At 49.0% G+C, this 15,955-nt stretch overlaps 1 protein-coding gene across 1 annotated transcript; it reads left to right on the forward strand.

Annotated features, from left to right (window-relative positions):
* The first annotated feature begins 1,469 nt into the window (after positions 1-1,469).
* LOC122932632 (potassium voltage-gated channel subfamily A member 3-like) lies at positions 1,470-3,044 on the forward strand. Its single transcript, XM_044287156.1, has one exon. The coding sequence runs from the start codon at positions 1,470-1,472 to the stop codon at positions 3,042-3,044; it is 1,575 nt and encodes a 524-aa protein (XP_044143091.1).
* Positions 3,045-15,955: the final 12,911 nt, after the last annotated feature.

Genomic DNA, 15,955 nt, shown 5'->3' on the forward strand with positions numbered 1-15,955 from the left:
ACCACTGGTGATGTGGTGAGGAGCATATGGGTGTATGTATAGTGCTATGGAGGGGAGGGGGAGACCTGCTGTCCACTGTCAGGGGCGATAGATGGAGAGATAGAGAGATTAGATAGATAGATAGATAGATAGATAGATAGATAGATAGATAGATAGATAGATATGAGATGGATAGATAGATAGATAGATAGATAGATAGATAGATAGATATGAGATAGATAGATAGATAGATAGATAGATAGATATGAGATATATAGATATGAGATAGATAGATAGATAGATAGATAGATGATGGAAAGATAATATATATGAGATGGATAGATAGATGGATATGAGATTTGATAGACAATAGAGAGATAGATAATAGATAGATAATAGATAGATAGATAATAGATAGATAGATGATAGATAGATAGATAGATAGATAATAGATACATTGATAATAGATAGATGATAGATAGATAATAGATAGATAGATAGATAATAGATAGATAATAGATAGATAGATAATAGATACATTGATAGTAGATAGATGATAGATAATAGATAGATAGATGATGGATGGATAGATAGATAGATAGATAGGTAGATAGATAGATGGATAGATGATAGATAATAGATAGATAATAGATAGATGATAGATATAGATAGATAGATAGATAGATAGATGATGGATAGATGATAGATAGATAATAGATAGGTAGATAGATAGATAGATAGATAGATAGATAGATAGATAGATAGAAGATGGATAGATAGATAATAGATAGATAATAGATAGATGATAGAGATAGATAGATAGATAGATAGATAGATAGATAGATGATGGATAGATAATAGATAGATAATAGATAGATGATAGAGATAGATAGATAGATAGATAGATAGATAGATGATGGATAGATGATGGATAGATAATAGATAGATATAGATAGATAGATAGATAGATAGATAGATAGATAGATAGATGATGGATAGATGATGGATAGATAATAGATAGATAGATAGATAGATAGATAGCACTACTTCCGAATCTCCATCTGCTGTGTGTCGCCCCCCCCCCCCCCCCCCTTCTGGGTCAGTACAGACACAGGAGACCTCACAGCTTCTGTATTATACAGGTTCCCGGTACTACTGGGAATCCCAGCCCCTGTACAGGAGTGCATGTACCTGTGGCACCAGCAGAGCTATGAGTAGGCTCAGGGCAGGCCCCACAGACAGGTGACAGCTCGCCCTCCATCAGGTGGTCGCTGGCAGCAAGCGGTGGGCTCTCTGTGGGCGGGGCATAGTGTGAAGGGTGTGTCCGTGAGGGGAGGCTATATAAGCCAGGTGGCAGGCACAGAGCCGGGATCCCGGGGCTGGAAGAGTGGACGGAGGAGGGTTCCAGACAGAAGCAACAGGGGGAGCGGCTCTTTAGACGGGCTGAAGGAGGAGGCCGCCGCTTCCCCTGCCCGGCTCCGCTCAGCTTTATGGACGAGCACCTCAGCCTCCTGCACTCGCCTCCGCCGTCCTCCACCAGACACCGCACCAACAGCAACATCGTGAACCCGGGCTACACAGACGAGATCATGACGGTGGTGGCGTGTGACAACGTCCTAGAGGAGGCGGCGGCGCTGCCCGGGCACCACTCCTCCGAGGCGTACGAGCAGGACGACCACGAGTGCTGCGAGCGGGTGGTCATCAACATCTCCGGCCTGCGCTTTGAGACCCAGCTGAAAACTTTAGCGCAGTTCCCGGACACGCTGCTGGGCGACCCCAAGAAGCGGATGCGTTACTTCGACCCGCTGAGGAACGAGTACTTCTTTGACAGAAACCGCCCGAGCTTTGATGCCATCCTCTACTACTACCAGTCCGGGGGCAGAATCCGAAGACCCGTCAACGTGCCCATAGACATCTTCTCGGAGGAGATCCGTTTCTACGAGCTGGGCGAGGAGGCAATGGAGAAGTTCAGGGAGGACGAGGGCTTCATCAAGGAAGAGGAGCGCCCGCTGCCCTCCAATGAGTTCCAGAGACAAGTATGGCTGCTCTTCGAGTACCCGGAGAGCTCGGGTCCAGCCAGGGGCATCGCCATCGTGTCAGTGTTGGTCATCCTCATCTCCATCGTCATCTTCTGCCTGGAGACCTTACCGGAGTTCAGAGACGACAAGGAGTACAATGGGCCGGTGTTACCACCTGTCAACGGCACCGGCCCCTTGCTCAGCAGCTCCTTCACCGACCCCTTTTTCGTGGTGGAGACTTTATGCATCATCTGGTTCTCCTTTGAGCTCTTGGTCAGGTTCTTCGCCTGCCCAAGCAAAGCCACTTTCTCCAAGAACATCATGAACATCATTGACATTGTAGCTATCATCCCTTACTTCATCACCTTGGGCACTGAGCTGGCTGAGCGCCAGGGCAATGGGCAGCAGGCCATGTCCTTGGCCATCTTGAGGGTGATCCGCTTGGTAAGGGTCTTCCGTATCTTCAAGCTTTCCAGACATTCCAAGGGGCTTCAGATTTTGGGGCAAACCCTAAAGGCCAGCATGAGGGAGCTGGGACTGCTCATCTTCTTCCTTTTCATAGGTGTCATCTTGTTCTCCAGCGCTGTGTATTTTGCTGAGGCTGATGACCCTTCCTCGGGGTTCAGCAGCATCCCGGATGCCTTCTGGTGGGCAGTGGTCACCATGACTACTGTTGGGTATGGGGATATGCACCCAGTCACCATAGGGGGTAAAATAGTGGGGTCTTTGTGTGCAATTGCTGGGGTGCTCACCATAGCCCTGCCAGTGCCTGTCATAGTCTCCAACTTCAACTACTTCTACCACAGGGAGACTGAAGGAGAGGAACAAGCCCAGTACCTCCATGTGGGAAGCTGCCAGCACTTGTCCTCTAATGAGGACCTCAAAAAGACCCGTAGTAATTCCACCCTCAGCAAATCAGAGTACATGGTCATAGAAGAAGGGGTGAGCCCTGGACCCTTCAAGCAGCCCAGCTTTAAGACTGCCAACTGTACCACCAACAACCCCCCCAACTGTGTGAACATCAAGAAGATCTTCACAGACGTGTAGCAGGTGTCGGGGTCCTGGAGGTGTTCAACTCTAGAAATGTCCCTGCCATCGACATCAGCCTGTCCCACTTTTTAGTGTTCATTTTCCAGCAGAGCTGCACCTGTAGGATACCTCAGGGGTGCAGGAGCACGAGGAGGCTGCTCATTCATTTACCCTTATCATTTTGCAAGGAGGTAAGTGGCCCCTTGGTCTCAAGTGCTGCTTTTAGTAACCTCATCCATAGAGAGAAGGATCAGGCTGGGAAGACCTAGGACTTACAGAGCATTTCATGGGGTGGTTTTGGATTGATCTCCATTTTACCTCAATTTAAGGCACATTTCTTCTTTCTTTGAAGTTTGGATTTCCTATCATCATGCTCAGTGTAAGGACAGACTCCTATAATAATCTTTCAAGGAGGGTAGATGGTTACTACAAGCTGTAGGACTGCAACAAGTGCCCCCTCTCTATACTAGTGCCAAGATCTGTGACAGTCTACATGCCAGAGGAAGATTAAACTGCTGGACTTGCTTCTAATCGGAAGTTACTAATTCTGACCGAGTGATGCAGTTTCCATAGTAACACTGGTTTCCTGGGAAACCCAGTTGTCATGGCATCCCTGTTTCCATAGCAACCATCCAGATGGTTCCAACTTAACACAGACGTTGCTGCTGCTGTTTGGAAAGTTAAGACCACTGAGATTTCCAGAAGTGGTATGACAATCCAAGTGCACCTGAGATGTGGGCTGTGAGGAGCCGGTCCAATTCCACACTGTGAGAGGCACCCTCATGCTTCAAGACATGAGACCTGAGGGTGCAGAAGAGGACAAAGAGCATATAGTATACACAGAGGGTCTCCATGGGTTTGGGATGGGAAATAAAGCCCCCTCCACCCCCCTCTCCCCGTAGACATTTGTCTAGACAAAATAAATTGTAGCAGTAGAAGAAAAGCACTTTACAAATGGAAATTACATCAGCACTTACATGACTCTGTACAGCAAGTGAACAAGCCTTACAAGGAGGAGCTGAGGGTACCTGGCACTAGAATGCCCACCTGGTGGCAGACCCCATCACCAAGGGGAGTGGCAGATCCTAAGAGAGGTGAGCCTTCATAAATACACTCTGTCTCAGTATGTGATAACTCTCACATTCCACAGTCCAAACATGTGGGACATGTCTGAAGATTGATATCTAGATAGATGATGGATGGAGATATGATACATTATTACACATGGATGATAGGTAATGGATGGATATACAGTATAAAAAAAATACACCAGGGCATATGGATGACAGATGATGGGTGGATATACAGTATAATACATTATTACATATGGATGATAGACAATGGATGGATATACAGTATAATAAATACATTATTACATATGGATGATAAGTAATGGATGGATATACAGTATAATAGATACATCAGGGCATATGGATGACATTATGGGTGGATATACAGTATAATAAATACATTATTACATATGGATGATAGACAATGGATGGATATACAGTATAATAGATACATCAGGACATATGGATGACAGATTATGGGTGGATATACAGTATAATTCATAATTACATTTGGATGATAGGTAATGGATAGATTTACAGTATAATAAATACATTATGATATATAGATGATAGTGAAAAGATATACAGTATAATACATACATTATTACATATGGAAGATAGGTAATGGATGGATATACAATACATACATTATTACATTTGTATGATAGATAATGGATGGATATACAGTATAATAGATACATTATTACATATGGATGGAAATATCACAAATACATTACAATGGATATACAGTATACCAGATACATTATGATATACAGATGATAATGTATGGGTATATAAACTATATATATATATATATATATATATATATATATATATATTAGATCTAGTATGGCATACAGATGATAGATAACAGGTGATATTACTAGGATTTCAATAGCATGCTCTACTCCAGAGGTGGAGACCTGGCTGAGAGTGCTGAAGATATGCATTGAACATGAGAAAGGTAATCTCTAAGAAACATGGACATTTTGGCTGGAATAACATGACACCTGATCTAGTGGTTTTCTCTTTTTCTTCTGTCTGGAACAGGGATGAGGTTGGGTTATGGAGTGAAGAGGATTTATGTAGGGTGTGTAATCATTTCCCACTGGTTTGCGCAAACAGTGCAGTGTAGAAGGTGTCTTCTCCTGTGACCAGCCAGGTTTTCCATTGTTGGATCTCAGGTTTGTGCTAAGATAAAGACTTTGGGAAGAATTTATAAAGGCTGGCCTTTCAGTCCCCAGTCTTAAAAAGAAGACCGCTGGAGTAAGATTCGCCAAATTTATTAAGGGCTATTAATGGGGTATTCCCATCTCAGACACTGGGGGCATATTGCTAGGATATGCCCCCATTGTCTGATAGGTACGGGTCTGACTTCTGTGACCCGCACCTACACTGAGAACGGAGCGGGGAAGGTGGTGGCCAGAGGACCCCAGGGTTTTCCAGGGTCCGACCACTGCCAAGTGCTCTTCCCATAGGATTGAATGGGAGCGCACCGAGCTTGCGCGGCCACCGCTCCCATTCATTTTTATGGGGCCCACAGAAATAGCCAAGCCAGCGGTCGACTTGTGTATGTTAAAACGGTGCAAAAACTGGTGTGTGCCAAAGTTTTTCGACTTTTTTAAAGTGGCACAAGTTGCATTTTCCCTTTGTATTTGGGAATACTTTAAGTGGTGGGTAAGTGATGTTTGTGGTTGTTGTGCTGTTTAGGGCTGAAACTATTACTCGATTGAATCGAGTGATTCGACACAAAAAAATCCTCGATGCAAATATTTGGGCAAGCTGATGGCACAGGGGAGAGCTGATGGCACTGGGGGATAGTGGAGCTGATGGCACTGGGGGATAGTGGAGCTGATGGCACTAGGGGATTGTGGAGCTGATGGCACTGGGGGATAGTGGATCTGATGGCACTTGGGGAGAACGGAGCTGATGGCACTGTGGGTTAGTGGAACGGATGGCACTGGGGGATAGTGGAGCTGATGGCACTTGGAGAACGGAGCTGATGGCACTGTGGGTTAGTGGAGCGGATGACACTGGGGGATAATGGAGCTGATGGCACTTGGAGAACGGAGCTGATGGCACTGTGGGTTAGTGGAGCGGATGGCACTGTGGGTTAGTGGAGCGGATGGCACTTGAGGGATAGTGGAGCTGATGGCACTGTGGGTTATTGGAGCTGATGGCACTGGGGGATAGTGGGGCTGATGGCACTGGGGGGAACGGAGCTGATGGCACTGTGGGTTAGTGGAGCTGATGGCACTGGGGGATAGTGGAGCTGATGGCACTTGGGGGAATGGAGCTGATGGCACTGGGGGATAGTGGAGCTGATGGCACTGGGGGATAGTGGAGCTGATGGCACTGGGGGATAGTGGAGCTGATGGAAATGGGGGATAGTGGAGCTGATGGCACTGGGGGATAGTGGAGCTGATGGCACTGGGGGATAGTGGAGCTGATGGCACTTTGGGAACGGAGCTGATGGCACTGGGGGATAGTGGAGCTGATGGCACTGGGGGTTAGTGGAGCTGATGGCACTGGGGGATAGTGGAGCTGATGGCACTGGGGGAAACTGAGCTGATGGCACTGGGGTGGGGGGGCTGATAGCACTGGGGGATAGTGGAGCTGATGGCACTTGGGGGAACTGAGCTGATGGCACTGGGGGTTATTGGAGCTGATGGCACTGGGGGATAGTGGGGTTGATGGCACTTGGGGGAACGGAGCTGATGGCACTGTGGGTTAGTGGAGCTGATAGCACTGGGGGATAGTGGAGCTGATGGCACTTGGGGGAATGGAGCTGATGGCACTGGGGGATAGTGGAGCTGATGGCACTGGGGGATAGTGGAGCTGATGGAAATGGGGGATAGTGGAGCTGATGGAAATGGGGGATAGTGGAGCTGATGGCACTAGGGATAGTGGAGCTGATGGCACTGGGGGATAGTGGAGCTGATGGCACTGGGGGATAGTGGAGCTGATGGCACTTGGGGAACGGAGCTGATGGCATTAGGGGATAGTGGAGCTGATGGCACTTGGGGGAATGGAGCTGATGGCACTGGGGGATAGTGGAGCTGATGGCACTGGGGGATAGTGGAGCTGATGGAAATGGGGGATAGTGGAGCTGATGGCACTGTGGATAGTGGAGCTGATGGCACTGGGGGATAGTGGAGCTGATGGCACTGGGGGATAGTGGAGCTGATGGCACTTGGGGAACGGAGCTGATGGCACTGGGGGATAGTGGAGCTGATGGCACTGGGGGATAGTGGAGCTGATGGCACTGGGGGTTAGTGGAGCTGATGGCACTGGGGGATAGTGGAGCTGATGGCACTGGGGGATAGTGGAGCTGATGGCACTGGGGGAAACTGAGCTGATGGCACTGGGGTGGGGGGGCTGATGGCACTGGGGGATAATGGAGCTGATGGCACTGGGGGGAACTGATGCACTTGAGCTGATGGCACTTGGGGAACGGAGCTGATGGCACTGGGGGATAGTGGGGTTGATGGCACTTGGGGGAACGGAGCTGATGGCACTGTGGGTTAGTAGAGCTGATGGCACTGGGGGATAGTGGAGCTGATGGCACTTGGGGGAATGGAGCTGATGGCACTGGGGGATAGTGGAGCTGATGGCACTGGGGGATAGTGGAGCTGATGGCACTGGGGGATAGTGGAGCTGATGGAAATGGGGGATAGTGGAGCTGATGGCACTGGGGATAGTGGAGCTGATGGCACTGGGGGATAGTGGAGCTGATGGCACTGGGGGATAGTGGAGCTGATGGCACTGGGGGATAGTGGAGCTGATGGCACTGGGGGATAGTGGAGCTGATGGCACTGGGGGATAGTGGAGCTGATGGCACTGGGGGTTAGTGGAGCTGATGGCACTGGGGGATAGTGGAGCTGATGGCACTGGGGGATAGTGGAGCTGATGGCACTGGGGGATAATGGAGCTGATGGCACTGGGGAGAACTGATGCACTTGGGCTGATCGCACAGGGGGAACAAAGGGTGTTGGGGACTGATTGCAGGGGGTCTGATGAGTTTTTATAAAGTAAAACAGTCTATTAATTCATTTTTTCTTATTAGATTACTCGATTAATCGTAAAAAATAATCGATAGAATACTCGATTTCTAAAATAATAGTTTACTGTAGCCCTAGTGCTGTTCCTTACCTGACGTAGGCTATGCTCACATAGGCATCTGAAGCCTTCCTGCCTTTTATATCCTGGAGCCCTGCTGTGTATACATAGATATAAAACATAACATCAGCCACCACAAGAGGGAGCTTAAAGGGGTCTGTAACCATGGAAACAAGCAGTGTATAATGTGAATCCAGCCAGCAAAGGAAGCAATATGGAAGATAATAATACATTAGTAAGAGACTTGTATTACAGGAGTTCTGAAGTTGGGTTAAACTGATGATCTATCCTCTGGCTAGATCATCAGCATCTGATCAGCTGTTTGAAAAGGCAGTGGCGCTCCAGCAGAGTCACGACTAGTATCAAGTGAACAGAGCTTAGCCCCCGCCCAGGCCAGTGATACTAGTCGTGACGTCACTGGACCTGCGGTAAACAGTTAGAAGGCCGAGGCGCTACTACCATCGCTGCTGCCTTCTCAAACAGCTGATCGGCGGGGGTCCCGTGTGTCGTACCCCCTCCGATCAGATGCTGAGGATCTATCCAGAGGATAGATCATTAGTTTAAAAAAAAATGCAGAACCCCTTTTACTTTCTCTACATGATAAATGCCACTTGCTGGCGTTTTGGTTTCGGTTCCGTTCAGGATCAAAAACAGATCAGTTTTGCCCTAATGCATTCTGAATGGATAAGGATCCGTTCATAATGCATCAGTTTGCCTCCGTTCCGCCTCCATTCCGTTATGGAGGCGGACACAATGTAAGTCAATGGGGACGGATCAGTTTTCATTGACACAATGCAAAATGGATCTGCCCCCCATTGACTTTCAACGGTGTTCAAGGCGGATCCGTTTTGGCTATGTTATAAAGATAATACGAACGGATCCGTTCTGAACGGATGCATGCGGTTGTATTATCGGTGCAGATCCGTCTGTGCAGATCCATGACGGATCCGCACCAAACGCGAGTGTGAAAGTAGCCTAAATGCATTCTATGTTATTATGGAAATCAGTGATGGCTTGCTCCCACATGCCCTCTACTGGTGGCAGTGGGTAGTCAGAACGCAGAGAATGTAAACGGTCAGATAAGATCACTTTGGTGACATGTATGATCTGGAACCTTGTGTAAATCTATTTTGCACTGCTAGAATTCTGCTGCCGATCAGGTTCAGTCGACATTCAGTAGCGGTCGGAGTTGACAGATATCACTAATATGATCTCACATGGTTATCACAAGATCATTTCCCATGAATTCTCCTTTAAATGCAATTATAGTGAGGACTACAGACTGTAGCTGACATTTCTGCAGGTCTGATAGATCGCCATCTAGTAGAATAGGTTTACCAATAGTTTGTGACCATAGACACACCAGTTACTGCTTAGGCATTGGTTAACCCATCCAAGACCAATTCAATTTTGGTGACATTTTAGTTTTTCCACCAGCCGTAACATTTTTATTTTTCTGTTGACATAGCCGGATAAGGGCTTGTTTTTGTGTGGATTTACTGCATTTTTTCAACTATAAGACGCACCCCAGGATTAGACTACAGAAAATTGCAAAAAATATTTTCTACTTATTAATCTTTCCCTGGTAGTTAAATGAAGTGGAGGGGTCAAGGTCACTAACTTTAGAGTCTAGTGTAGAGGGGGTTAATGGTTTTGGTCTGCTCCTGTTAACCTTAATGTGTCATCTACCGAGCATTGTAACAAATAGCAATGGTGCATGTGGTCACCTCATTAAATGTGTCTGTTACTGCTCTGCGGTGTCCTGCCATGCTTTTTCTGTTAGATTATTTCTATTTTACTTATTTATTTTTTACATTGTACAAATACACACACAGCTCTGCAGCACACACATTGTACCCATACACCCCTGCAGTATGTACGTTATACACACACCGCCCTGCAGTACGCATATTGTACACACACAGCTCTGCAGCACGCACATTGTACCCATACACCCCTGCAGTACGTACGTTATACACACACCGCCCTGCAGTACGCATATTGTACACACACAGCTCTGCAGCACGCGCATTGTACCCATACACCCCTGCAGTATGTACGTTATACACACACCGCCCTGCAGTACGCATATTGTACACACACAGCTCTGCAGCACGCACATTGTACCCATACACCCCTGCAGTATGTACGTTATACACACACCGCCCTGCAGTACGCATATTGTACACACACAGCTCTGCAGCACGCACATTGTACCCATACACCCCTGCAGTACGTACGTTATACACACACCGCCCTGCAGTACGCATATTGTACACACACAGCTCTGCAGCACGCGCATTGTACCCATACACCCCTGCAGTACGTACGTTATACACACACCGCCCTGCAGTACGCATATTGTACACACACAGCTCTGCAGCACGCGCATTGTACCCATACACCCCGGCAGTATGTACGTTATACGCACACCGCCCTGCAGTACGCATATTGTACACACACAGCTCTGCAGCACGCGCATTGTACCCATACACCCCTGCAGTATGTACGTTATACACACACCGCCCTGCAGTACGCATATTGTACACACACAGCTCTGCAGCACGCGCATTGTACCCATACACCCCTGCAGTATGTACGTTATACACACACCGCCCTGCAGTACGCATATTGTACACACACAGCTCTGCAGCACGCGCATTGTACCCATACACCCCTGCAGTACGTACGTTATACACACACCGCCCTGCAGTACGCATATTGTACACACACAGCTCTGCAGCACGCGCATTGTACCCATACACCCCTGCAGTATGTACGTTATACACACACCGCCCTGCAGTACGCATATTGTACACACACAGCTCTGCAGCACGCACATTGTACCCATACACCCCTGCAGTATGTACGTTATACACACACCGCCCTGCAGTACGCATATTGTACACACACAGCTCTGCAGCACGCACATTGTACCCATACACCCCTGCAGTACGTACGTTATACACACACCGCCCTGCAGTACGCATATTGTACACACACAGCTCTGCAGCACGCGCATTGTACCCATACACCCCTGCAGTACGTACGTTATACACACACCGCCCTGCAGTACGCATATTGTACACACACAGCTCTGCAGCACGCGCATTGTACCCATACACCCCGGCAGTATGTACGTTATACGCACACCGCCCTGCAGTACGCATATTGTACACACACAGCTCTGCAGCACGCGCATTGTACCCATACACCCCTGCAGTATGTACGTTATACACACACCGCCCTGCAGTACGCATATTGTACACACACAGCTCTGCAGCACGCGCATTGTACCCATACACCCCTGCAGTATGTACGTTATACACACACCGCCCTGCAGTACGCATATTGTACACACACAGCTCTGCAGCACGCGCATTGTACCCATACACCCCTGCAGTATGTACGTTATACACACACCGCCCTGCAGTACGCATATTGTACACACACAGCTCTGCAGCACGCGCATTGTACCCATACACCCCTGCAGTACGTACGTTATACACACACCGCCCTGCAGTACGCATATTGTACACACACAGCTCTGCAGCACGCGCATTGTACCCATACACTCCTGCAGTATGTACGTTATACGCACACCGCCCTGCAGTACGCATATTGTACACACACAGCTCTGCAGCACGCGCATTGTACCCATACACCCCTGCAGTATGTACGTTATACACACACCGCCCTGCAGTACGCATATTGTACACACACAGCTCTGCAGCACGCGCATTGTACCCATACACCCCTGGAGTATGTACGTTATACACACACCGCCCTGCAGTACGCATATTGTACACACACAGCTCTGCAGCACGCGCATTGTACCCATACACCCCTGGAGTACGTACGTTATACACACACCGCCCTGCAGTACGCATATTGTACACACACAGCTCTGCAGCACGCGCATTGTACCCATACACTCCTGCAGTATGTACGTTATACGCACACCGCCCTGCAGTACGCATATTGTACACACACAGCTCTGCAGCACGCGCATTGTACCCATACACCCCTGCAGTATGTACGTTATACACACACCGCCCTGCAGTACGCATATTGTACACACACAGCTCTGCAGCACGCGCATTGTACCCATACACTCCTGCAGTATGTACGTTATACACACACCGCCCTGCAGTACGCATATTGTACACACACAGCTCTGCAGCACGCGCATTGTACCCATACACCCCTGCAGTACGTACGTTATACACACACCGCCCTGCAGTACGCATATTGTACACACACAGCTCTGCAGCACGCGCATTGTACCCATACACTCCTGCAGTACGTATGTTATACACACACCGCCCTGCAGTACGCATATTGTACACACAGCTCTGCAGTACGCGCATTGTACCCATACACCCCTGCAGTACGTACGTTATACACACACCGCCCTGCAGTACGCATATTGTACACACACAGCTCTGCAGCACACACATTGTACACATACACCCCTGCAGTACGTACGTTATACACACACCGCCCTGCAGTACGCATATTGTACACACACAGCTCTGCAGCACGCGCATTGTACCCATACACCCCTGCAGTATGTACGTTATACACACACCGCCCTGCAGTACGCATATTGTACACACACAGCTCTGCAGCACGCGCATTGTACCCATACACCCCTGCAGTACGTACGTTATACACACACCGCCCTGCAGTACGCATATTGTACACACACAGCTCTGCAGCACGCGCATTGTACCCATACACCCCTGCAGTACGTATGTTATACACACACCGCCCTGCAGTACGCATATTGTACACACACAGCTCTGCAGCACGCGCATTGTACCCATACACCCCTGCAGTACGTATGTTATACACACACCGCCCTGCAGTACGCATCTTGTAGACACACAGCTCTGCAGCACGCGCATTGTACCCAAACACCCCTGCAGTATGTACGTTATACAGACACCGCCCTGCAGTACGCATATTGTACACACACAGCTCTGCAGTACACACATTGTACCCATACACCCCTGCAGTATGTACGTTATACACACACCGCCCTGCAGTACGCATATTGTACACACACAGCTCTGCAGCACGCGCATTGTACCCATACACCCCTGCAGTACGTACGTTATACAGACACCGCCCTGCAGTACGCATATTGTACACACACAGCTCTGCAGCACACACATTGTACACATACACCCCTGCAGTACGTATGTTATACACACACCGCCCTGCAGTACGCATATTGTACACACACAGCTCTGCAGTACGCGCATTGTACCCATACACCCCTGCAGTACGTACGTTATACACACACCGCCCTGCAGTACGCATATTGTACACACACAGCTCTGCAGCACGCGCATTGTACCCATACACCCCTGCAGTATGTACGTTATACACACACCGCCCTGCAGTACGCATATTGTACACACACAGCTCTGCAGTACGCGCATTGTACCCATACACCCCTGCAGTATGTACGTTATACACACACCGCCCTGCAGTACGCATATTGTACACACACAGCTCTGCAGCACGCGCATTGTACCCATACACCCCTGCAGTATGTACGTTATACACACACCGCCCTGCAGTACGCATATTGTACACACACAGCTCTGCAGCACGCGCATTGTACCCATACACCCCTGCAGTATGTACGTTATACACACACCGCCCTGCAGTACGCATATTGTACACACACAGCTCTGCAGCACGCGCATTGTACCCATACACCCCTGTAGTATGTACGTTATACACACACCGCCCTGCAGTACGCATATTGTACACACACAGCTCTGCAGCACGCGCATTGTACCCATACACCCCTGCAGTACGTACGTTATACACACACCGCCCTGCAGTACGCATATTGTACACACACAGCTCTGCAGCACGCGCATTGTACCCATACACCCCTGCAGTATGTACGTTATACACACACCGCCCTGCAGTACGCATATTGTACACACACAGCTCTGCAGCACGCGCATTGTACCCATACACCCCTGCAGTATGTACGTTATACACACACCGCCCTGCAGTACGCATATTGTACACACACAGCTCTGCAGTACGCGCATTGTACCCATACACCCCTGCAGTATGTACGTTATACACACACCGCCCTGCAGTACGCATATTGTACACACACAGCTCTGCAGCACGCGCATTGTACCCATACACCCCTGCAGTATGTACGTTATACACACACCGCCCTGCAGTACGCATATTGTACACACACAGCTCTGCAGCACGCGCATTGTACCCATACACCCCTGCAGTATGTACGTTATACACACACCGCCCTGCAGTACGCATATTGTACACACACAGCTCTGCAGCACGCGCATTGTACCCATACACCCCTGCAGTATGTACGTTATACACACACCGCCCTGCAGTACGCATATTGTACACACACAGCTCTGCAGCACGCGCATTGTACCCATACACCCCTGCAGTACGTACGTTATACACACACCGCCCTGCAGTACGCATATTGTACACACACAGCTCTGCAGCACGCGCATTGTACCCATACACTCCTGCAGTATGTACGTTATACACACACCGCCCTGCAGTACGCATATTGTACACACACAGCTCTGCAGCACGCGCATTGTACCCATACACCCCTGCAGTACGTACGTTATACACACACCGCCCTGCAGTACGCATATTGTACACACACAGCTCTGCAGCACGCGCATTGTACCCATACACTCCTGCAGTATGTACGTTATACACACACCGCCCTGCAGTACGCATATTGTACACACACAGCTCTGCAGCACGCGCATTGTACCCATACACCCCTGCAGTACGTACGTTATACACACACCGCCCTGCAGTACGCATATTGTACACACACAGCTCTGCAGCACGCGCATTGTACCCATACACTCCTGCAGTACGTATGTTATACACACACCGCCCTGCAGTACGCATATTGTACACACAGCTCTGCAGTACGCGCATTGTACCCATACACCCCTGCAGTACGTACGTTATACACACACCGCCCTGCAGTACGCATATTGTACACACACAGCTCTGCAGCACACACATTGTACACATACACCCCTGCAGTACGTACGTTATACACACACCGCCCTGCAGTACGCATATTGTACACACACAGCTCTGCAGCACGCGCATTGTACCCATACACCCCTGCAGTACGTACGTTATACACACACCGCCCTGCAGTACGCATATTGTACACACACAGCTCTGCAGCACGCGCATTGTACCCATACACCCCTGCAGTACGTACGTTATACACACACCGCCCTGCAGTACGCATATTGTACACACACAGCTCTGCAGCACGCGCATTGTACCCATACACCCCTGCAGTATGTACGTTATACACACACCGCCCTGCAGTACGCATATTGTACACACACAGCTCTGCAGCACGCGCATTGTACCCATACACCCCTGCAGTACGTACGTTATACACACACCGCCCTGCAGTACGCATATTGTACACACACAGCTCTGCAGCACGCGCATTGTACCCATACACCCCTGCAGTACGTACGTTATACACACACCGCCCTGCAGTACGCATATTGTACACACACAGCTCTGCAGCACGCGCATTGTACCCATACACCCCTGCAGTATGTACGTTATACACACACCGCCCTGCAGTACGCATATTGTACACACACAGCTCTGCAGCATGCGCATTGTACCCATACACCCCTGCAGTACGTACGTTATACACACACC

Source organism: Bufo gargarizans, chromosome 3 (genome assembly GCF_014858855.1).
Source record: "Bufo gargarizans isolate SCDJY-AF-19 chromosome 3, ASM1485885v1, whole genome shotgun sequence".
NCBI lineage: Eukaryota > Metazoa > Chordata > Amphibia > Anura > Bufonidae > Bufo > Bufo gargarizans.

What these genes read in the sequence shown, in the direction of transcription:
- LOC122932632 (XM_044287156.1), top strand. Translation starts at nt 1,470, where the DNA reads ATGGACGAGCACCTCAGCCTCCTGCACTCGCCTCCGCCGTCCTCCACC.